General features: G+C 40.3%; 3 protein-coding genes across 11 annotated transcripts in view; 2 read left to right on the forward strand and 1 right to left on the reverse strand.

Annotated features, from left to right (window-relative positions):
- Window positions 1-247: 247 nt before the first annotated feature.
- Window positions 248-19342, forward strand: cldn2 (claudin 2). 4 transcript variants are annotated; one of them, XM_086309513.1, is made up of 3 exons: window positions 287-419; window positions 2993-3127; window positions 5111-7098. In XM_086309513.1, exon 3 carries the CDS (start codon window positions 5156-5158, stop codon window positions 5975-5977), a length of 822 nt encoding a protein of 273 aa, XP_086165639.1. In that variant the 5' UTR covers window positions 287-419; window positions 2993-3127; window positions 5111-5155; the 3' UTR covers window positions 5978-7098. The 4 variants fall into 4 exon arrangements, 3 of the variants coding, with proteins under 3 accessions (XP_086165639.1, XP_086165640.1, XP_086165638.1); XR_015131326.1 differs by lacking the exons at window positions 2993-3127; window positions 5111-7098 and adding an exon at window positions 9625-19342 and having other exon boundaries at window positions 248-419; XM_086309514.1 differs by lacking the exon at window positions 2993-3127 and having other exon boundaries at window positions 301-419.
- On the reverse strand, window positions 11113-21719 carry rbm41 (RNA binding motif protein 41). Of its 2 annotated transcripts, XM_086309505.1 has the most exons (8): window positions 21563-21719; window positions 17114-17230; window positions 15635-15836; window positions 14993-15197; window positions 13087-13604; window positions 12637-12687; window positions 12388-12535; window positions 11113-11374 (listed from the first exon to the last, which is right to left on the reverse strand). In XM_086309505.1, exons 1-8 carry the CDS (start codon window positions 21568-21570, stop codon window positions 11235-11237), a joined length of 1389 nt encoding a protein of 462 aa, XP_086165631.1. In that variant the 5' UTR covers window positions 21571-21719; the 3' UTR covers window positions 11113-11234. The 2 variants fall into 2 exon arrangements, with proteins under 2 accessions (XP_086165631.1, XP_086165632.1); XM_086309506.1 differs by lacking the exon at window positions 12637-12687 and having other exon boundaries at window positions 21563-21718.
- klf8 (Kruppel like factor 8) overlaps window positions 20867-22187 on the forward strand; it is an 86482-nt gene continuing 85161 nt past the window's right edge. For 2 of the 5 annotated variants that reach the window (XR_015131325.1, XM_086309507.1), the window contains exon 1: window positions 21081-21422. The gene's annotated coding sequence lies outside the window, so the exon portion shown is untranslated. Of the gene's footprint in view, window positions 20937-21077; window positions 21423-22187 lie in introns of those variants that run through there. The other 3 variants (XM_086309511.1, XM_086309508.1, XM_086309510.1) reach the window with 3 other exon arrangements.

Genomic DNA, 22187 nt, shown 5'->3' on the forward strand with positions numbered 1-22187 from the left:
TTCTTTGGCTCTTTTCATTAATTCATAGAAAGTATGCACCAGTCAGAGTCACAAGAGTATAACAAAGGGTCACAGGCTGACCTGAGCTGCCACATTAATATGCAGTGTGCCCAGATAATGCCTTTCTGTGCTTTGTAATAATGGCTCAGTGTTTCTGAGTGTGTGGACGTTGCCCCCTCAGCCTGCTTTGGAGGGGAAGTGACTGGATTATGCTCTAATCTCATTATGATGCCGCTGCCATGTGAGGGCCGACTGGAAGGATTAGAAACTGAGGGCTCAACTTCGACAAACCAGCTGACTGTAATGACTGCTCATGCACACTCTTATGGTGCGTGTCAACAGCTTACACGGCACTGACCAACAAGGAAGGACCATCCCTCTCGTCTATCAGCAGTAGATCCACCTCCATGGTAACCATGGTAGGTATCATTTGCTTTTGTAATTTTCTGCCTCTGTGCATCAACAGCCTTCAGACTGGCAAGCCTGAAAACATTTGATAAATGATGATAGGCAGAAGCCGGCCAAGTCTGGTGTCAGCCTCACCCAGAAGTAATATATTATGGCAGCATCAGCGTAACTTTGTGCTGAACATTGGGGGGATCGAGATCTCTGTCTAAATAAATAAATATATCTGGGTAAATTCCCAGATGATTATACATGCAACTATTTTGCTGGTAATACCTGAAATGAGCAAAGAAAATCAACAGCCTATTTATGCAAGATAATTCATAATTTTATTGGGGGGGGGGGGGGGGGGGTGTTATATTGGTTGTGTCTGATTATTGGGGGGACCATAACCCCCCTGACCCCCCTGGAAATTACGCCACTGTATGGCAGGTTTGAGTGTGGATGGTGGGAGATGCCATGAAAATGTTTTCTGATTCATTAAAATTTGCATTTAAACATAAATAAAGTATAAGATGATAACGCCTGAACTTTAAAACAGAACTGCAGAATTAATTCATTTGGGAAATTTGCTGGTTTTGTGTCTGATGTTCATGCTTTACAAATTCTGTGTTATATATACACCTCCTATTTAATATAAAGGCAGCTAAAGATAAAATGACAGCTTGGAGGAAGTCATTAGTTGCCTCTAAAAACATATTTATTTATTTACAAAATTACCTTTAGTTAGCAAAATTGTTTTACATTAAATTTACTCTATTTATAAATCATTTTTTCTCTGTGTAAAACTTACTACTTTACATAGCATTTTTTGTAACATAGCATTTTATAATATTTTTTTATTTCAACTTGTTGAGTTCCTATATTAGATTTTTCAAATTTTTTGTATCTATTTTATCTTTATTCTTTTCTTTTGTGTACATTTGACCTTGTTGAGTTATTTCTTATATGCTCTTGGCTATCTTAGCTTAGTTTAGCTTAACTTAGCTTAGTTTAGCTTAGCTTAGCCTAGCTTAGCATATCCCCTAATCATAGCTATAGCTAGCTAACTAGGTATAACACATTCTTGTTGCTTTAGGCAACATATAATCATATTATATAATAAAATCACATAAATTACAACAATATTTCAAAACATTAGCACCACTAAATTCAGCTAATATCTAATATAAAATTGGGCAAAACTATTTTAAATGTAAAGAAATAAGTTGCTTTAATGAGACAAGCTGGTTGGTTGACTTTTTGGCTACCTTGCCTGAACATAAAACGCCAAAAGGTTTGTGACTGTATGCAACCAGCATTACTTCTTTGTTTATTGCTCAGTTATAACATGTTGGCATGTAACACTGGGTAGCACACTGGATATATAATCATTGATTTACCTCTTACTGGAAGTAGTTTTTTTTTCTTGATCAGGTTTTCATATTATGATTGTTTTAAGCCTCTGGACTAAATATATAAACATTAGATAATTTTGAAACTGATCATTTGTGTCTCATTTTTGTAAAAAAAAAAATTTTCAGTCAAAAAAATATGAGGAAAGTCTTCATGATATTTCTAAAACATAAACAACAAGTGTTAAAAGTAGAAAGAGAACCCAACTTAGGCAAACGAAGTCGAAATTAGAATTCCTGAGAAGGACATTTGCCCTGTAGCTGTAATATAAGAGGTCAAAACATGTCTCTGCATAAAAAAAAACAACCCTGAGTAAATTGAGCAGATTAATATGAAACTAAAACGATTTCTGCTGGGAACCCCACACTTGCAAAATATGAAATTAAATAAAATTAATAAAAAATATGCTTTTTTTCCATCGTCCTTTTGTAACGTTTATCACCTGAGGGTGTTTTATTTCATTGCTCATTTTAATTAAAAATGCAAAGAAGTGCTCACAAGCATTTTTTTCTTGAAATTTCTGCAGAGTGAGCTGGATGTTTTTTCCAGTTCCATAAAAGGATGACTGATTTAGGCGCTTTTCTTGATGATTACACGTTTCGTTAATTTCACTTACAAAAAGCTAATGAAACTCCTGAAACTGTTTCTCTCTCACACACACAGACCTTTAGTTTTTGGGTCAGCCTGTTGCCGCCAACATACCAAAGGTCTGTTTTGGAGAAATGACAGATGAGAGAATGATTAAGCTGTCTGACCAACCGGGATATGTGTGTCACACAGATGTCAGTGTGTATACATGACAGTAGGTGAAGGTCTGGATGAGGGACAGAGATACGCAAACACGCGACACAGATGAGACGGTGATAGAGACACAATGTTCAGGAACACTGGCGTTTCTTATCCTTCTCTGTTGTTGTTTTAAAGTGGATACCCTGCAACAGGCAGTCCAGAGGACTGTATTTCTTCTTCTCTCATTTCTGAAAGAAGTATTTTTTTCCCCTTCTTGGCTCCCTCGGTCTAATCTAAGCAGCAGCAGAGTAAGTGGCATTTTAAAAGTACAGCAGCTGTGACTATGTCAAGGTCTGAGGAAGCAGTCAGAGTCTGATACAGCAAGAAAAAGGCAACATTTTCTCTACTGGAGAAGCAGGAGCAGGTTCAACAGAAATACCAGTGGTGAATCTAATCTGTGCAGGCTGCAGGCTCTGCTCTGTCTTCATCCTCTACCTCCTCATCCTCTGCTCCAGCTGCAACTTCACACCCTGCAGCAAAGGAAAAAATCTTCGACTAGTTCAGCGCCTGGCTGTTCTATAACCTGCAGCACTCTCAGGTAAATGCATGGAAGTGAGCTGTGTGTGTTGTCACTGTTTATTCAGGAGGAAGGATGTGTGGACTGCAAAACTGAATCAATGTAACACCTCACAAAAATTGACTTTGACAGTGAATGAAGAATTTAGCTATTATAAATGTGGCTTAGATGCCAATTAAGGATTTAAGTATCCATTTCACATTATTTTTTACAGGACATAGTTGCCTTTGGGAAGGGCATCTGTCAAATCTCACATGTGGAGCTACCCACTGTGGTGACCCTGTCCAAATAAGGGAACAGAGCAAAGTTTGTCAGTAAATTTAAAGATTTTCAATGAATACTTGAATTTCTTTACACTTAAAGAACGCTGATTTGCTTTTTGGTGGGTTACTGTGCATTGGTTTTAGTGGTGTGAACTGTATGAACTAAAATTACTTTGATTTCTCTGGTGGGAATATTGTTCAAACAGCCAGTGTCACCTGCCACTGTGTCAGCGGTAGATTACACAGATAATACTTGAACTGAACCTTTAGTCATTCACTAAACACAAACTGGACCAAATAGGACAGAATAAGAAATCTGTATGTGAACATGATCCAGAATGGCCGATGATTTCTTTGAGTCAGAGCTCATTAAAGGAGGACAGAGGCAAACTGTAAATCTGTTCTGTGGTTCTTTTTGTAAAACATGGATGCCATGTCCTCTGGACTAAACAGGAAAAATGGTACGTGCTTTACTACCTCTGGAGTTGGTAGCTTGGTTCTATGCAAAGTTCAATACATGTTGCCATTCAGATGACACCTGTATCAGTGAAGGCTTTTCATACCTCAGAGTGACAACATCCCTCTCCCGAAAGTCCAGACTTGTTAAAAGAAGACAGGGCACTGTATAGAAGTAAATGTGCCCCTGTTCCCCGTATTTTATACCCCTTAGTATCAACAGAGCAGCGCAGAAACACCACAGTTTACCTGAGTATCGCTGACTGTGTCCATGCCTTCGTGACCACAGTCTACTAATGGCTGCTTCCAGCTTGATATCGCACCAGGTCACAAAGCTTGAATGATCCCAAACTGGCTTCTTGAACCTCCACAGTCATCAGATCTCAATCCACTAGAACACCTTTTGGGATATGGTGCACATCAAAGATTTGCATCATAGATGTGCAGCCAACCAATCAGCTGAAAGTAAAAAAGCACAAAGTTAAAATGTTAGCATGGATCAGAATCTCTAAGCACTGTTTCCAGCACCTTGAATCAAACCCAGAACTAACAAAGTGTACATAAGTGTGCATGGCCGGTGAGTGTATGAGAAATGAAATGTAATGATGTTCATCTGAATGCTGCTTAGCTTCCTCTCCTGTGATTACAAGGTTAGCATTAAACTTAAAACATTCAAGTTACAATAAACTGTAACTGAAAATCCAAGCTACTCTGCACACAACACTTGAACTAAATGACATTAACAAAATGTGAGAAATGAAGAACTAAAAACAAAACCCTCTTTGATTTAGGCTACTTTTAATTAGCTAGTATAACTGGTTAGCTTGCTACCTGACAATGCTAAAGCTAAAACTAATTCTAAAATTAAAGAAAAAAAGCAATAACGTTTTAAAGTATTATCTAAAATATGAATCTTACTCTGTAAAATCATCATGAATGTTATATCATCTAGTATTTTACAACTTTTCTCTATTAGCATACTTAGCAAGCTAACAAAACTAAAGCCTGTTTTTTTAATATTACAACCTGATGTTTTTAGGCAATAAATCTCCATTTAAAAAAAGCACATATAACAAAAATATTTACTATATTTTGTATAGTAATGTGACCAAATTACAGCTATTGTAATTACATTTCTTTAACCAATATTTTTCAGCTAATTAATGAGAATTTTATATAATTTAGTTTAACTGGTTGCCTTGGGGTTTTTGCAGTTATGACAAAATTATTATTTAGTATTTGTTTATTTATAGTATTTAATAAAATATTTCTGTGGGTTTTGCAGGAGCTCGTCTCTTCTGGTTGCTTCTGGGTGATCACAGTTACGGCTATGGCATCAGCAGCTCTGGAGCTGATGGGCTTCTTCCTGGGCTTACTGGGGATGCTGGGGACCCTGGTGGCCACAGTACTTCCATACTGGCAGATTTCTGCACACATTGGTTCCAATATTGTCACAGCTGTGGATAACATGCGGGGCCTGTGGATGGAGTGCGTCTATCAGAGCACGGGGGCCTTCCAATGTGAGACCTACAACTCAATGCTGGCTTTGCCTTCGGACCTGCAGGCTGCTCGTGCCCTCATGGTCATCTCCATAGTGTTGTCTATCCTTGCAATTGCTATGGCAACTCTGGGAATGCAGTGCACGCTTTGCTTGGAGAGCTCTGGTGGGGTTAAGAGTCGTGTCGCCGGTGCAGGTGGGGTGTTATTTGTCTTTGCAGGCTTTCTGGCTCTCGTACCCGTGGCGTGGACCACACACGAGGTGGTTAAGACCTTCTACCTTCCAAATGTACCTCAAAGCATGAAGTATGAACTCGGAGAGTGCCTATACACTGGGCTGGCCTCTGCACTCATTTCCATGCTGGGTGGGGGGATGCTATGTGTGTCATGTTGTGAAGAGCAGGAAGGCGGCCGTGGGAGACGCCACGGAGGCGGATATCCGTACCCAGTAGGAGGCGGCATATCGAGCACAGGTGTACGAACAACCTCACAGACCTACCGCAACCCCACCCTGCAGGTGGGGGGTGTCAATACCCCCAGCAGGGGGCAGACACTAATTCGTAGTGCAAGTGGCAGTTCAGAGTCGGGTACGCATGGAGCCCAACGAGCTAGGAAGCCCACTGCAGCAGGATATGACATCACAGGATATGTCTGAGGGGTCCACCTGTCCATTACACCTTTAACTGTAATTGCCTCACAGCTTAAGTTTAATAAATGTATTCTTATAGTGTATCTAAATGAATGCACATTGTCAGTGTTTGCTGGATTTTTTTGAGAAGCAATTGTGAAATTTCAACAAAATTACACAGCAGAACTATTAAAGTTGTGTTTCTGTACTTGTTTGACCTGTTGTCTATAGTTTTCACACGTTTGCATTGATAGAAAATTGTCACTTTTTTATCTTTATTATCAGTCTTTTACTATCCTTGTGAAATATAAACAAAGTAGACAAAAATGTAGGAAAAATACATGAAGACATTGTCAATAAAAACAGTTTATGAATGGTTTTCATTACGTGAACGTGTTCTCATTAGCTACATAGATGCCTAGCTTTTGCTGCATGTGCAAAAATCTAACTAAAAGTTTTCTACATAGCAGCCAAAATGGATGTTTCTAATCTAAATCAGAAAGAATACTTCTCACAGTACTGTCTTACCTGAAACCGATGTTGGACTGTGCCTGCAAAATGTAAACTATAACTATAAATTGTATTAATTTCCATCCTATTTGAAAATTTGAATGCATTTTCAAAGAATTACAAGTGCCTTGTACATTAATATCAGTGTATCACAATGAGATTTCCAGTCATGCAAAATATAAAGAATATTTGTTAAATCTGAAAAGGGAAAATCATGATATTAACGTCTTTAATCTGAATCCTTTGTAACGACCAACAAGGGGCAAATTAAGCTTGTATAGAAGTCCCCCTATATGATTCCCTTAGCAAAGACTTTACTGATGACCTTATGAGTCTCACTGAATACAATTCAAAAGAGCAATAAATCAGTGTACGCTTCAAGTTAGGAAGTCTTCACAGCACTTTGAAATTCATCATCTCAAAGCTTTAAAAACTGGACTTTGCAAACCAATGGGTGACAGCACGATGGCTGCATTCATCCTTTATATACAGTCTATGTGTACATTGACGACGACACAATGAAGTTGGAGTTTTTCGCTGGACAAACTCTGTGATGACACCATTTTTAAATGACCACAAGCATCCTTTTCTGCATTGTACTCTTTTGTATTTGGAAATAAATGTAAACTTTTCCTACATGCCTTTTGCAGAGCTTTTCTTTCCTCCTACACTGCTTTTTCCCTCAGAATGGTTTTGCAGATACTAAAGACAGAAGCAAATGTACTGACCTAAATGAAAAGCACGGGTTAAACTAGTATACGCTGCTAAAAAAATATTAAAGGAACACGTTTTAATCCGAGTTTACCATCGAGTCTTAAACCTCTGCGATATTAATCTGGTCGTTTAAGTTGCAGACTGGGTGTTAATCAGTTTCAGCCGCATTGGTGTTAATGAAATTAACAACAGGTGCACTAGAGGGGCAACAATGAGACAACAGGTGGAGGCCGGTGACATTTTTTCCCTTCCTCATGTTTACGGACTGCATTTTTTCACTAGATTTGCATTTGGATAGAGTCAGTGTCACTGATGTTGCACATGCAGTCCAACTCCTCCAGGATGACACACCAATATGCTTCATTGCCAGGTTTGCTGTGTCTCCCAGTGCAGTCTCAAGAGCATGGAGGAGATTCTGGGAGACAGGTAGTTACTCTAGGAGAGCTACAAAATGACCTCTGGCAGGCCACTGGTGTGAATGTCTGACCAAACAATCAGAAACTTTGTGAGGGTGGCCTGAGGGCTCAACATCCTCTAGTGGGCCCTGTGCCTGGCAATGTGAAATTGTGGCAACCTGTACTTGGGAGGACATGCGACACACGGGAAAGGGTTTAGAAAGGCTGTGGAGAACATTATGCTGCCTGTAATATAATCCAGCATGACTGGTTTGGTGGTGGGTCAGTGATGGTCTCGGGGTCACTGAGTGACCCATGTGCTCGCCTAACATAAACTCAACCACATAGCATCCATTTGTTCCAAACACACTACCCAGTCCATACCAGTAAAGATATCCAGCATGATTTTTTCCCCCATTGAGATCTGATGTGCTTTCAAAGTGGTTTTGCAGGGACCGTAGACAGAAGCAAACGTATTGACCGAAAGGAAAAGCACAGGTTAATCAATAATGGCTCTGATGCATCAGGTGTCCACAGCAGTGAGTCAGCCTGTGCCAGTGTTTGATGAATAAACAGTGTGACTTCCATGAACTGCTTTAAAGAAAGCATTTAGAGATGTAACTTTTCTTAAATAATTACTCTGAAGCTGACAAATAGGTGTGACATAACCATTAGAAATAAAGCAGACTATCTGACACTTGAATGGCCTTTTAAATTGCAGCAGTTAATATTTAAAGACTGCCAGTGTTGTTTGCGTTTAGGCTGCTGTTTCCCATTTTCTGAACGGGAAAAAGATTGCAGCCCTGAACCGAGGGCAAACAGAAATCCAACACAAACAGACCTAAACAAACAAAACCCTCACTTTAGTCCGATCAATAAGCAGTTTGAGTTTGACTAATAGCTGCATTGTGAGACCGCTCACTGGGTCAGTTTGCATCCACCAAAATGCGATAAAGGCTCTGAGATCTGAGGCGTGAAAAGTTGCCTCAAACTAGTCTTTCTGCCCTTTTAGCCAAAGTCAGCTTTAATGTCAACTAGAATGAATCCAAAATATTAATTACACACAACATATATCAGCGTATTTGTAACTTCTGTTTATGCATAAAATTATTAGATGTACAAGGACTCTTAAAGCTATATACATTATTGCAAGTCTACATTACAGTGCAAGTGATACTGAACAGACATGCACACTGTGGGGGACACCAGTGAGGATTTCTGTTCATTTCAAGTTTTAACCTAAAATCCTGCACACCACAATCCCCTGACCCCAAACATATTTGAGCAAGAGAACGCTGTAGATAAGTAGACAGAGAGCACGCACACCAAGGCTGTGTGAAAGACAAACACAAACTCAAAACACACTTTGAACCCTCCTGAGCACCCCTGTGTCACAGAGGTGCACGCAGCTCTTATGGGAATGTAAACACCTTGTGAATGAGGTCTGTCTCTGTTACTGCTGTTACTCAGAGACACCTGCTGTGAATAAAGGTTGTAGACATTTCCACAGGGGAGATGATACATACACCGTTCTATCAGTATGAACCTGGACTAACGCTGGGTCTGAGAGAGCAATTAACTGCTGCGAGAGCTCATTGACTCTCACGCAGAGAACATTTTATGATCCAAGAACTAAGGAATTACTCAACAGGCTTCATGCCCTGGAGGACGGGGCTGTGGCCCCCCCACACCCTCTAGCAGATCATTACATGAAGGAACCTTTTAAAAACAAGCGCGTCCATGCTCACAGGTGTACACACGGGTGATCACACCCACAAACTACACCCTTTTTGGCTCCTACCTCAAAGCACACTGTGTTCTGTTGATCTTATGTGCTGCACAATAATGTTTAATATTTAGTATTTACTGTCATATTCCCATATATCATTGTGATGCTGTTTATTCTATTACTCTTGTTCTCTTCTGCTTGTTTTCTTTTTTCTTTCTCAGCAGGTGATCCAGGTGATCGATATATGCATTTTTTATTTCTTTTTTTTTTTCTGCTCATTCTGTTGGTTTTTGTTTTTTGCCCTTCTCCCCCATCCCTCTTCTCAGCTGTTTCTCTTTCCCTCTTTCTTTCTCCCCTTCTTTCCCCCAGTCAAGTCTGTCCCGTATTCAGTAAGTGAAAATAAAATAAACAATAAAAGGTGAATCAAATGGACCATTACGGCAAGGCTGGGATGGTCAATTTGGTAAAGTAAATCCGTTGGGCATCTTTCTTTGCCTTTAGACAACAATTCTGATGGCAAAAGAGCCAAACGGGACAGGCCAAAAAAAAAAAAAAAAAAAAAAAAGGAATTACTCAACAGTGCTCTACAGTAACCAAATAAATATACTGAAGATACCAGCTGACCGACCAATACAGCATGAGAAAGAACATAATCATAATGTGTCGGTTTACTAAGAGAAACAAAAAAAGGATTGATTGGGTTCATTCAGCTACCAAAAGTGAATCTTATATTTGTAATGTGACATAAATCATCAGGTTAACTGGAGTTTAATATGAAGTACCCCTCCACATAATGTACTTTCTGTTGTTTATATTTTATTGTACTTATATGAAATTAAAATATCATTGAATTCAAACTATTAGAACTTACAGTAATTTGGTCTTAAAAAGTGAAATTTTTACTCCATAGGAGTGCCTGCAAACTTACTTTTGGCTTAACAGCAAAGGAAGTGCAGCTTAGAGCTGCTGCACACTAACAAGATGAGAACAAGAACAAAAAAAAAATGTTTAGTTTAAATTAGTTTCCTTTTTTATTATCTGTCAGGGGAATGCTTTTAGATGTTCAGAAGAGTGCAAAAAAGTGTCCAATATAGCACCCCAAAGTAAACATACCACATGCTGGCTGTGACAGAGAGTAAAACTATTGTTTCCTGCTTATTTCTTTTATTTTTGTTAGTTTCATAAAATAATTTCTAAAGTCTAGCTTTTACTTTTATTTAAGTTAACAAAAAATGTTTTTTTTTTCAACCTTGATTTTAGTTTTTAGTCTCTCAAAAAGCTGCTACTTCATATCCAGTCAACTTCTCTTAACCTTAATGACCGAATGGCTCCATCTAGTGCCCACATATGGAATAGCAGTAAACTCACACCTAAACCACTAACGAAACCTTCACAGAAGCCCTGCGTGTTAAACTGCAGTGGAAAATAAAGCAGCTGTAAGAAAATGTATATAAGCTGAAAACTGTGGATTGTGTGCATCGACTAGGACTGCTTGCTCAGTTTCACAACAAAAAAAGACATTTCAAAAAAATCTTGCTACAAGTCATAAAATAATTATTGCTTTAAATAATCTAGAAAGAGAACATTTGATAAACTCTAAAGTAGATACAGTAATGATGTGAAATGATGAAGGGCGTTTTTATATATGAAACAAGTTCATGTGAAGTCTCTTCGTGTGACATGAATCAGATGCTTGAGCTGACTCGAAAAACAAAAAGCTTTTCCCGAGAAACAGATTTGTGTTACTGGATGCTTTAAGATTCTGGATCATTTAAATATGTTAATTATCAAAATAAATGACACACAGGCGCTGCTGATAATAATAATAAGCCAACGAATCCAACTTTATATCCACAAAAAATAAGTACACTGTGACATTAGTTTCAGCCATTCACAACAGTCTAATTTACATAAAAAACATTTTTCTTCTGTTTATTTATTTCTTCTCCTCCTGCCCTTCCTTCTCCTTCTGTTTCTCCTCTTCCTGTCGTTCACGGCCAAATTCGACCACCAAAGGTTTCCCAAGCAACCGGTATCTGTGGACTAACTGCAAGGCATTCTGGGCCGTTTCAGCATCTGTCAAAGAAAAAGAAACATGCCAAGTAACACCCCAAGGAAAGAACCAAAAAACTAAATAAGGAAAATAACAACTCCCACTCTCTGGATTTCCGGTTTCATGAGGGGAGAGTCTGGAATGAAAGGACCCCCGTGGAGCTGCAGAACAAATGTAATGTATGTGTTTTGAATCTCTGTAAGGTTTTCTTGTGGCCAATTTTCATCAATTTATCATGTTTTTGTTTTTTCTAGACAGAATGTGCATGGATTGATGTTGATTGTAGTAAAAGACTTTTCTGTTAAGCCTAGGCACGCCATAGCACCACGAGCTGCTTTCGTGGCTTCCGCCATTTTGATTTCAGGCATGAAGCCACCAGTAGCAGCAGAGAATTTGGAGCAGGAGCCTCCTGATACCAATCCCCTTCAACCACTACACAACCACCTGCTCTTTTACACACAGGGAGGTTTCTGTTGTGGTTTAACTACGCCTCGAACGCCTAGTTACTGTTTGTGCCAGGTGCCATCCATAGTGAGAATAAAAGAGGTTTCTTTAGTAAGCATAAGGGGAGGCCCAACAAACAATAACACGCTCTAACGCCTCACAGACAAAGCAGCCATGCCCCTAACTCTAATATCCAGGTGGACGAGTCATAAAAACCCCCATTCCCCTTCAGTGGAGTGGAGAAAGTCCATCCATAGGCTGTAAGCATACTTGTTAACATGCTGTTTAACATGCCCCTCTTTCAGCCATTGAGGTGGTCCCATCAACAAATTGGATTTTTTGGTAAAAACCAGCTGGACCAATCATGCTTTAGCAGAATGTCAGCATTTTGGGCGCAGACTCATTTGCGATGACACTTGCAAAAACTGAAACAACATGTAGTTTTTTTTGTGTAGAAACTAGTGTAAAGAATTACTTTAGCTGTCCCGTTCATTGAGTACTATCTCCTTGAACGCCCCCTGCTGCACACCTAGCTGTATTGCAGATAATTTTGCCCTCAGACCACCCGACTCTCACCTCTTATCTTTCTCACCTGGCAGAGTGATGAAAGCCTGACCCTTCATCCTCCCAGTCAGCACCCGGTAAAGCACCGGGGGCCTGTCCATCCTCTCAAATCTGGAGAACAGCGCCACCAGCTGGGCCACTGACGCCTGTGGGCTCAGGTTCTTCACACACAGGACCTACACAAAGAGAGAGAAAGCACAGTGAAGCTGGTCATGTTCTGTAGCGCCCATCTCTTGACTGTCGCACTGTGTCGTGTTGAAAGTATATCTGATGATACCAGGATGTGGCCCTCTGTTTCCAGCTGCAGCTTGGATGTGCTCGCAGGAAACTATAATTACAGTATACAACAATTATCATCAAGCTCAATTTACAAGTGAGTGCCTCTCAACCTGCACATCTTAAAGGTTGTTAATTGCTGTGAGATGATTTGTTCCATTTTAATGTGTCATTTTAGCAACGCTACTGTGCAGCCAACATACAGCTTCACTGTGCCTTTAATGTTATCCTTATGGGGAACAGGGAATAAATACACCACACGCAGAGGTGGATGTGCACACTTTCAGATGATGTAATGCCTTTATGTTAGATAGAAACAACAATCTGGGAAGTGCTGAGAGCAGAAACTGTGGAAATAATCATTTGGTGCCACAGCTGCCCTAAAGATAAAGGAACTGATCTTTCAGGATCATCGTGAAAGTGTGAGGTTTACAAAGGTAGCTGCTGAGACCTTGGAGGGTTTCCCCGGCTGGTAGTTTCGGAACCTTGGAATGCTCCGGATCCCTTCTTCTGATTCCCGGTTCTTTAGGATTTCTTCATCTGTAATTGTCACAATCTCCCCCGTCACAGTCAGTGGTCTGCTTGGCCCCACCTTTGCTGTTCCGCACAAGCTGCTGATTGGCTGGCTTATATTAATCTGTCTCGGAGGAGCCAGTCGCAGATGCTCTGGTTTGTTTTCAACATGCTGCTGATTTGAGGTGTCTGAAACTGAGTCTGTCTGGACGGATGAGCGACTGTTTCCAGCCTGCAGGTCTGACGGACTGTCAGAAGCGTCTCTCGATTGATTTCTGTCTGTCTGTTGGTTTTGTGATTGGTCAGATTCAGCTGTGTGTGGCGCTCCTGTCGGTTCTCCCTCAGATTTGTGTTGTGAAGCTTGTTTCACCTCCTGCTCCCTGAGAACTTCTCTATAGATAGAGTCCAGTGGGTCAGAGGATGACGCCCCCTGTTGGTTCTCCTTCTTATCTTCATCTGTGATGGAAACAACACAGGTTACACTTTCCTGACATGACACAATTATGACAGATGACTGCAGATTTCTTTTACATTTTGAAATACCATACCGTACTACGGTAAAAACAAGTACAATTATTGTCTCATGCTGGGTCAAAGGACGGGGAAGATAAATGTGTTTCAAAATGGACAACTTAGGTAACTGTCCCCTCTGAACTCCTGCTTAGACTTCTGTATATGTAGGAGCAACGGGTCATATGACCTGAGAGCTTGGACAGGAGTGTAGAGGTAAAGCAGCTCAGAAAAGACCATTTAAGGATTTAAAGACAAATACGAGAACTCCGAAACTGACTCTAAAGAGCACAGACAACCAATGGTGTGAGGCCAGAACAGGTGCTATGTACCTTTATTTACATGTAAAGCAAAAGGCACGATGCAGCTTTTTTAACTAAGCGAAGACATAAGAGGGAAGACTGGCTTTGTCCAAAGTAATCCAGTCGAGATCTCAAATGGTTACTGTCTCCAAATGCTGCCTAGAATGGATAGGTTTTATCTTTGCCAAGCTCCTTACCTCAAAAAAGCCAGACTTCATGTCATCAAGACCTACAAGATGTATTTTAATTGAAAAGCCATCCTTCCACTTTAACAGGACATAGATCTGAGTATCATTAGCATAGCAGTGAAAATAGATCCCATGCTTTCTAAGAATGAATCCAAAAAGAAGAAGTGCAAAAAGCAGTGGCCCTAAAATTGAGCCTTGTGGGACCCCATATGGCAGAGCAGGAATCAGAGCCAGCAAGGCTGATAATGCTCATCTATTTTTCTCTGCTAGGAGTACACAGTTGTAAGTCAGTAGCGGTTAATTTTGATGGTTACTTCAAACTTTCTTCTCCTGAATGGCTGCCCCTTGAACAGCATGTGGGCGGGGCTTGCGTGCTTCAAATGTTTAGATTGGGGATATCCGCTTTTTTTTTTTTTTTTACATGATATAGACCTAATAGTAGAAAAAACTGCCTGAAGTGACGTCTTTAGAGCCGCCTGAAGTTTCAGCTTGTACAAACAATGACCTCATTGCTGTAAAAGTATATTTATGGCTCAAAATAAGGAAGGGTTCACTTTTTAAATATAATTTAATCATTTTCAAAGTGAAAGCAGCTGTTGCCTCTCAGATGAGAGGTCAACACTGGAGCTTCCTTACTATCAGTTCCACAAAGAAACCACAACTAGTCACTTCTAAAACAGAACTGAAGCTGTGTTAAAGGTATCATGTATGGCCCATAAAGTCAAAATCATACAATCCCTATTCCGGCAACTCTTTCAAACTGCTGTAATGCTCTCGATCAAGACTCTAAAGTGTAATATTTGAGTTTTGACCTGTGACTTCTTTTTCACCAACAACTCTGTACCTCGATGATAGAGCGCTGTGAGGAAACCCAGGCGGTCATTCCCATGAAACAGGGCTTGTTCAATCTCCATCTCCCGGCGTGACAGCGGCCGGCTGGACGCAAAGCGTTGTGGGCGGGACAGAAGCTCCATCCGGGCGGCGATTTTGTCTTTAATTGCCTGCAGGCGCTCTTCCTTTGCACCTGGAGCTGCACACACACCGTGGGACTGTGTGGGAAGAAAGGCATTCATGTAAAGGACATGTGCATTAGCCTTGCTTGAGTGTTTTTCTCTAAAAATAATCCCTCAAAACTTTCGAGAAACTCTTACATTGATGCAATAAAAAAAATTGTGCATACTCTGAGATGAAATTGGTGAAAAGATCCCCACAAATTCATAAGGAAAAACCTCAAAGTCTCTGAGATTTAAGTTACGCATTAACCAGTGAAAACTTAAATACATGATCATGTTGGAGAAACTCTACTATCTCGTTTACCCAGGTTTCCCAAAAAAAAAAGGTTTTGGACACTTTTTCCGAAAAGTCTTTGACACAGTTGTATAATGGACTCACAACATGTTTTGTGGTGTGGAAACACTCCACACCACAAAACAAACCCAGCCTCTGCTGTTTGGAGCCGCCTCTCTGTCCTCCGGGGATGTTTTACCTTCTCTGCTGTCTCTGGTGCATCTCTGCTCTGCCACAGCTGGATCTCGGTGTCATTCAGGCCCAGCTCCCGCAGGCTGGCCAGTTCCTTCTCCCCATCCTGCAGGGCCTGGAACTGGGAAAGGCTCTTCACTCCTGCTGCCTGCTCCCCAAACGGCCGATAAAGCGCCGCTGGGGCGAAGCACTGCCTCTTGGCTACACATCTGTTAGACAAAAATGATTTCAGAACGAGATCAAAACTAAGCTCTGGAAAAGCAGCTGTAGCCTTATCTGAGACTCTGGTTTAAAGGTCACATGGCGGCTTCAGATGTTTTAGAAAGAGAAAAGACTGTGTGTGTTTCTGTAGCCCCGAGGGCTGTGCTGCTCTGTGGGACAGTGAGGATAACATGACACAGCATCTGACGCTTTTGTTCGAAGCACCTCACAGTAAGAAGAGTGTGGGATTTTTCTTTTATAAAGCACAGAGCGTTCAGTACAATTGAAACGGCATGGCTTTGTCCTCCCACTGAGTAACACAAAAACAGGTCTGATTCTCTCGCTTTAATGTTTATATATTATAACTGTGTGACACGAATTTTATCCAGCGAGAGGTAAACCACAAGCTCGCCAAAACTAAATATATATCAAGCAGATCTGACTTCAGTTTGACCAATAAATGATATCAGTATTAGATTTAAAACTGAGCTGAATTAAAAGACAATTTATGGATTTTATGTCAATATTGACAGGGTTCACAGGTGATCAGGGTCCTTCAGCTGTTCCACACCCTTACTTTAGAATAGAATATCTTTAATTCATTGTAACATTTAACACATACAAAGAAACTGAGTGCAATTCCAACATTGCAAAGGTTGAAAAGTGGGGAACACATATACAAAGCACTAAACTACTGCATTTAAACTTCTTGCCATTTAAATCAAGAGGTGATCAAACTTTTCAAGTTGTATCTCCTAAATTTTGAAACAGACTTCCACAGCTCATCAGGTCTACTGAATCTTAGGTTTGAAAGGGTGAAAGATTATTTTTGGCTCTTGTTCTTCTAACGTGTGTATGCAGGAATGAATATCTGATCATGTGTTTGAAAGTCTGAATATGTATATTTATCTTATGCATTTATTATTATTATTATTATTATTGTTATTGTTATTGTATTTATCTTTATTTTTTTAATTTTTGGAGGGTACCTTTCAGTGAGTGCATAGTGTCTGTTTTTGCAGAATATATTGCTATACAGCATTTGTGTAGATGCTAATGCACTGCAGGAGGTCACAGTGTGGTAGATGTAGATGAGGTGTCATATCTACTACTTGTCCTCAGTTCACTTAATAACTGCAGAACTGAAAGAAAATCTACATGACATTAGGGACAAACATTGAAGTTTGTGTACATGATGTGATATTTCACCATACTGGACTCTAAATTTTGCACTGTGCCTCAACGTTATGCAGACATCATGTATAATGCTTTCTCCTGTTCTGACCGTTCAATGTCGACGTCAGTGTGGAGCTGCTGCAGCAAGAGGCCATGCAGCTGCCGCTGGCCCTCGGTCTCCTGCTCTTCCAGCAGCGGGCCATCCTCACAGGGTCGCCGGGTCACTCTGACAAATTTAACACAGACACACAGCAGTTCAGAGACTCACTGGATGCTGATATAAAAGAGATATACCTTTTAAAACTGGCTAAAAAGGCCACAACTAAGTTCACAAGACTGAATCAAGTTGGAGGTGTCAACTAGTACGGCTTTCTAGAAAAAGTGCCTGAAATCACTAAACCACATCTGATGCAAACAACAGTAATAACATCTGTATTTATTTTAGCTTCCCGGAATTCTCAAAATAAAATTAACAACATTGTGAAAAATGACCTCAGATCACCTGCTTACAACTGGTGCTGGGCCATTGTTGACAGTAATACCGGTATAATGTTGGGCAACGATAAGAAAATGAAATATCGCGATAGAATATGGGTAAAACGCGCATGCGCAGTGCCTTTGTTTTCATACACACATGGCGGAAAAAGCATGGCGGCGACGGAGAATGAGGAGGGCGAAAGCGGATTGTTAAATGAAACGGATGAACCAGAATTGGTTTGTAAAAATGCAAAAACTTCAGTGGTGTGGAACTGGTTTGGCTTTCGTCCGTCAGACACACAACAAAGCACTATCTTTGGTAGAGCATGCTAGCGGGCCGTCGTTATTACCGTGTTTTTTGGAAAATACGGCACACTTAAAATCGATCCTTTGATTTTTCTGAAAATCGACAGTGCCCCTTATAATATAATATAAATATAAATTTGTCTAGTGTCAATTATATCGTCAGTTATATCGTTATCGCAAATTTTCAAATGTATGTCGTGATAAATATTTTTGGTCATATCGCCCTGCTCTACTTACAACTGCTAAGAGATGAAAACCCCACAGGACTGAAGGAAGATACAAACACAGAGAATCAGAGAAAGTCCTCACATTAGCGATAATGGGTATTTTTGCTAGAAAAATGATCTAAATGATCTAATATGAGCAATTATACCAGGCCATTGCAGATTTGTGAATTCAATAAACATGGCTGTATTATATGGACATTAGAGACTGTTGATGCTAATTTGTATTTTTTTATTAAATTGAGAATCTGGCCGACAGCAGACGCATATATGTTTTTTTGTCATTGTGTTTTTGAAAAATCCCTACCTCTATTACCAATAAATACCTGCTTTTTTCAGCAAATCATTAAACAATTTACTTGGTAAATTATTGTAAAGTAAATACTGTCTTGGAGTGCCTATCCCTACATTATAAATGCTTTTATCAAGTGCCAGAATTAGTTTGGAATTATAAATCTTCACAAAACACAGAATATTACGCAAGCTTGCAGTAGGTTTTTGCAATATGCACTGATATATGTATGTAGATGCCCTGCAGGAGGTCACACTGTCATATCTACTGCTTGTCCCAGACTCTGGGGTTGTCTGCAGCACTGAAGGACTGTGGGACTTGTTTTAAGGTTAAAGAAATAATCTTACAATTTTGAATGAAAAAGTACTGTTTTGCTTTGAGTAAAAGTGCCAGTTCAATTCTCTGGCATATCATCTTCTTGATTTTTTAGCTAGGAGACAAACATGGGCACACATATTCCTTACCATCGATGCTCATTTGAGCACCGGTGCATCATTATTAGATTTCATTCTATAAAATTTGTTTTAAAGATGTAGTACTGGATTATTGGATAACACATAACTCTTTTCTCAAAAAAACATCTTCAAGAAGTTTCAGGCAAAAATTATGACTTAAATATAGACTGGAGATAGCTTGCATCAGCCACATGCAATTTATGTTGCAAACATGACATCACCCATTGGTTAGTGAAGTCTCGTTCAGAAGCCTTGAGGTGCGTGTTTTTGCTGTCGACGTCTTGGTGTTTTGAGACCACGCGTGAGGATTAAGGGCGCGTTTGGAAAAACTGCATCCTCACTAAATTACGAACACATACTGGACATTCATCCTTTCTGACTCTTAGAAAGACCAAAATTCACAAAAAGATCTTATTATTCTATTAAACATTGATCAAAACTAGTGACTCAGCCAATCATCAGGTCATCAGGAAAGTGTTCACTGAGGTCAAAGAGAACGAGAGCACAAGCCAGTTTTCTCTTAACTTCTACAGGACTGGAAGTCTTTTGTTCTGTTGCGCATTAAACAGAATAAAGGTTTAAGGCACGTCTGAGTTGACTTCACTGTGTCTATCATTTATAATGTCTATTTCACCCAAAACTAAGCGTCCTTAGCCAGGTAGCCTAAAACACCCACTACAGCCAACAGTTTGTCAAACAGCTCTGCCTACTTCCCACAAATGCCTTATCTCTAGATGCCAGAATCTCAACAACACCTGGGTGTATGTCTCATTCCTCTAAGTCATGGGAGTCTAAGGAGCCTGGAAAGAAAGCGACTGGACTTCTTTACGTTTTGGGAAGATGTCTACTTCAGTTCCACAACTTACGATGTAGTCTTGAGATTCCTTCCCAGGCATCTCAACCCCCACTCACATGTTGCGTCTGGTGACCTCAATAAGTGACATAATAGGGTGAGGCAAAGTTTTACAGTGGTATCACCTTGGCTCATGTGATGAGGCACACGATTAATAGTGGGTCAACAACCCTCTTGACGGACAACCCTCTCTAGGATTCATATACCTGGGACTCTCCACGGTTTGAAGAAGCCTCTTGTATTAGAGGTGAAACGTTTTCACAAAACTTAAAGAAGTCCAGCCATTCTCTTTACAACCTCCTTAGACAACAGCTGGATGTGAAGAAACATCAAAGTCTACTTGTACAGTGACCTTTTGACATCTATTAAACGTATAGACTTACATACGCGTTAGCTTGGATGTTGCACCCGGTGAACATGGATTTATACATGTTTATTTAAATGGAAACTATGGTGTTTGTGTTTGTGTTTTTCCACTCTCTTCTGCATCTCCTGCACACATTTAAATGATCTGACATACTGCTGCTCCTGTTACCTCTCCTTACTGTATTTTCGATCCACCATAAAGCAGATCCTGTATTAAGTAAGAAAGGCCAGAAAAAATTTCAGGCTTTAGTTTTTGAGATATTCACGCTCAAATGCAAAAGTGCAAAAAGAAGTGGATGGATAGGCCTCTTTAAAAATAAATATCTATGAAGGTATTTAATACTGAAGCTAAAATTTCACAGAACTCAACATATATGTCAAATTAATTGGAGCTGGTCGAGCAGAAAATGATCTAAAAATCTGATGATTTGAGACGGAACGACCCTGATGTAACACAAATCTGCTACTTGTGAACATCTCTATGTCTATCACATTACCTGAAGAATACACGCACACACGTTCAGGGTAAGGTAATGTTAATGGGAAAAGAACCAGAAGGTAGGTTTTTGGACTATTTGAACACTTTCACCACAGCCTCCATCTCATCTATTAATCCTATTCCTCCTCCGTCACGTCGGCCCTCTGCATGTCCTCCTTCACTACATCCATAAATCCTTTCTGCAGTCATCTTATTTCCCCCCTGCCAGGAAGCTCCATCTTCATCATCCTTTGTCCATTATATCCACTATCCCTCCTTTGCTCACGTCCAGACTATGCCATGTCTCCAAGCTGCTCAACCTGACCTGTCTCTGTGACACACGCATTCCTAATCCTGTCCGTCCTGGTTACTCCTCATTGGGTAGCCCTCCTGACACACCCACCAAACGACAGAAAACAGACCTCGGAGCAGTTGCACACCTTTTTCCCCGCACTGTTGTACAGCGTGATTTCAGCCCCAGGTAAATTAGCCCACGTTAACTAGTAAACTCTGTAGGGCATGCTTCTCCAGTGCAAAGAATTCTGCTTATTTTTATTTAGATATTTAGCAGTTTTTGAATTTAGAAGGTACATAATCATACTTTATTTGTGCTTTTGTTCACGGTGCATTTGTATGAATACAACATGAGTGGTTGCTCTGAAAAAGCCCAATGCTATCCCACCTACAGAGGAAGCCAAAATACAACCTCACCTTGCTTTTGGTGTGCAGGAGATGACGCTAACGTATTTCTGTTATTTTTAAAAAAGATTTTTTAACATTATCCAGATCGAAGGTAACGGAAGACTCTCCCACGAGACGGGAGACGGTCCGTGCTTAACAGTAATCTACAGAAGTGCTGAATAAACATGTAAAAGTAGTTTGTAAAGCTGCTAGCCTGACAGATGAGCTAACGCTACATGAGTTTAGCTGCTATCTCCATGACAACATCCTGAGGTAGACGTAAAAGGTACGTAACGGATTTACATTGTTATTTTTTTTCCTTACAGCGTCGTTGACCGGGGTCTAAAACCCAACGTGTTTGATTCAAGTGGCACAAATGTTTGAAATGAGTAATATACAACAAGGATAACTGAAAGTTTTGTTTACCTCCTCATGTTTCCTGGCAGAATTGTCAGTTCCGGTGTGGAATCATGGGAAATGTAGTCCAACAGAAACTAAACTGTTAGCACCGTTTTAATGTTTACAGTTGTGGGAATTAATAAAGACAGCGTATCGCACCTATGTGTGATATTAACCTAACCCCAAATTATGGGTATTTGCGGAGAACCCCCCCCAGCAAGAACATTTTTAATGCAAAACCGGGATTACTAAAAAGCCTGAGGTTCTTAGACTGCACATTACACACTGCACATCTCCTCTGCATTATTTGGCTCCGTTTTGCGCTCAATATGCAAATCCTCATCAGTCTTGACATGCAGACTACATTTTTTCCTTTGTGCAAAATCCCTATTGAAGAAAAAGAAAAGAAAAACATAATAACGCCCTCGCACTTGCCACACCCCTCTCTAATACCGAGGGTGTGGTTATGACTACATCTTTCACCCGAACTGGCTGTGCCTCTCCTCCTTCCATCTTGGCTGTGCACGGTGTCACATTTATCAAACCGAATGCTGCAAAGCCTCGATACATTTCCTAACGCCCCCACCCTCCCCGCCCAGCTTAAGTGTCCTCAATTAGCTTGCTGGGTGACGTCAGTAAGGTGACATGGGTG

The sequence above is a fragment of the Aulonocara sp. 'chitande type north' Nkhata Bay genome, linkage group LG10, assembly GCF_057382095.1.
Source record: "Aulonocara sp. 'chitande type north' Nkhata Bay isolate Kocher_YH1m ecotype deep benthic linkage group LG10, A_spYH_male_GT1.1, whole genome shotgun sequence".
Lineage (NCBI taxonomy): Eukaryota > Metazoa > Chordata > Actinopteri > Cichliformes > Cichlidae > Aulonocara > Aulonocara sp. 'chitande type north' Nkhata Bay.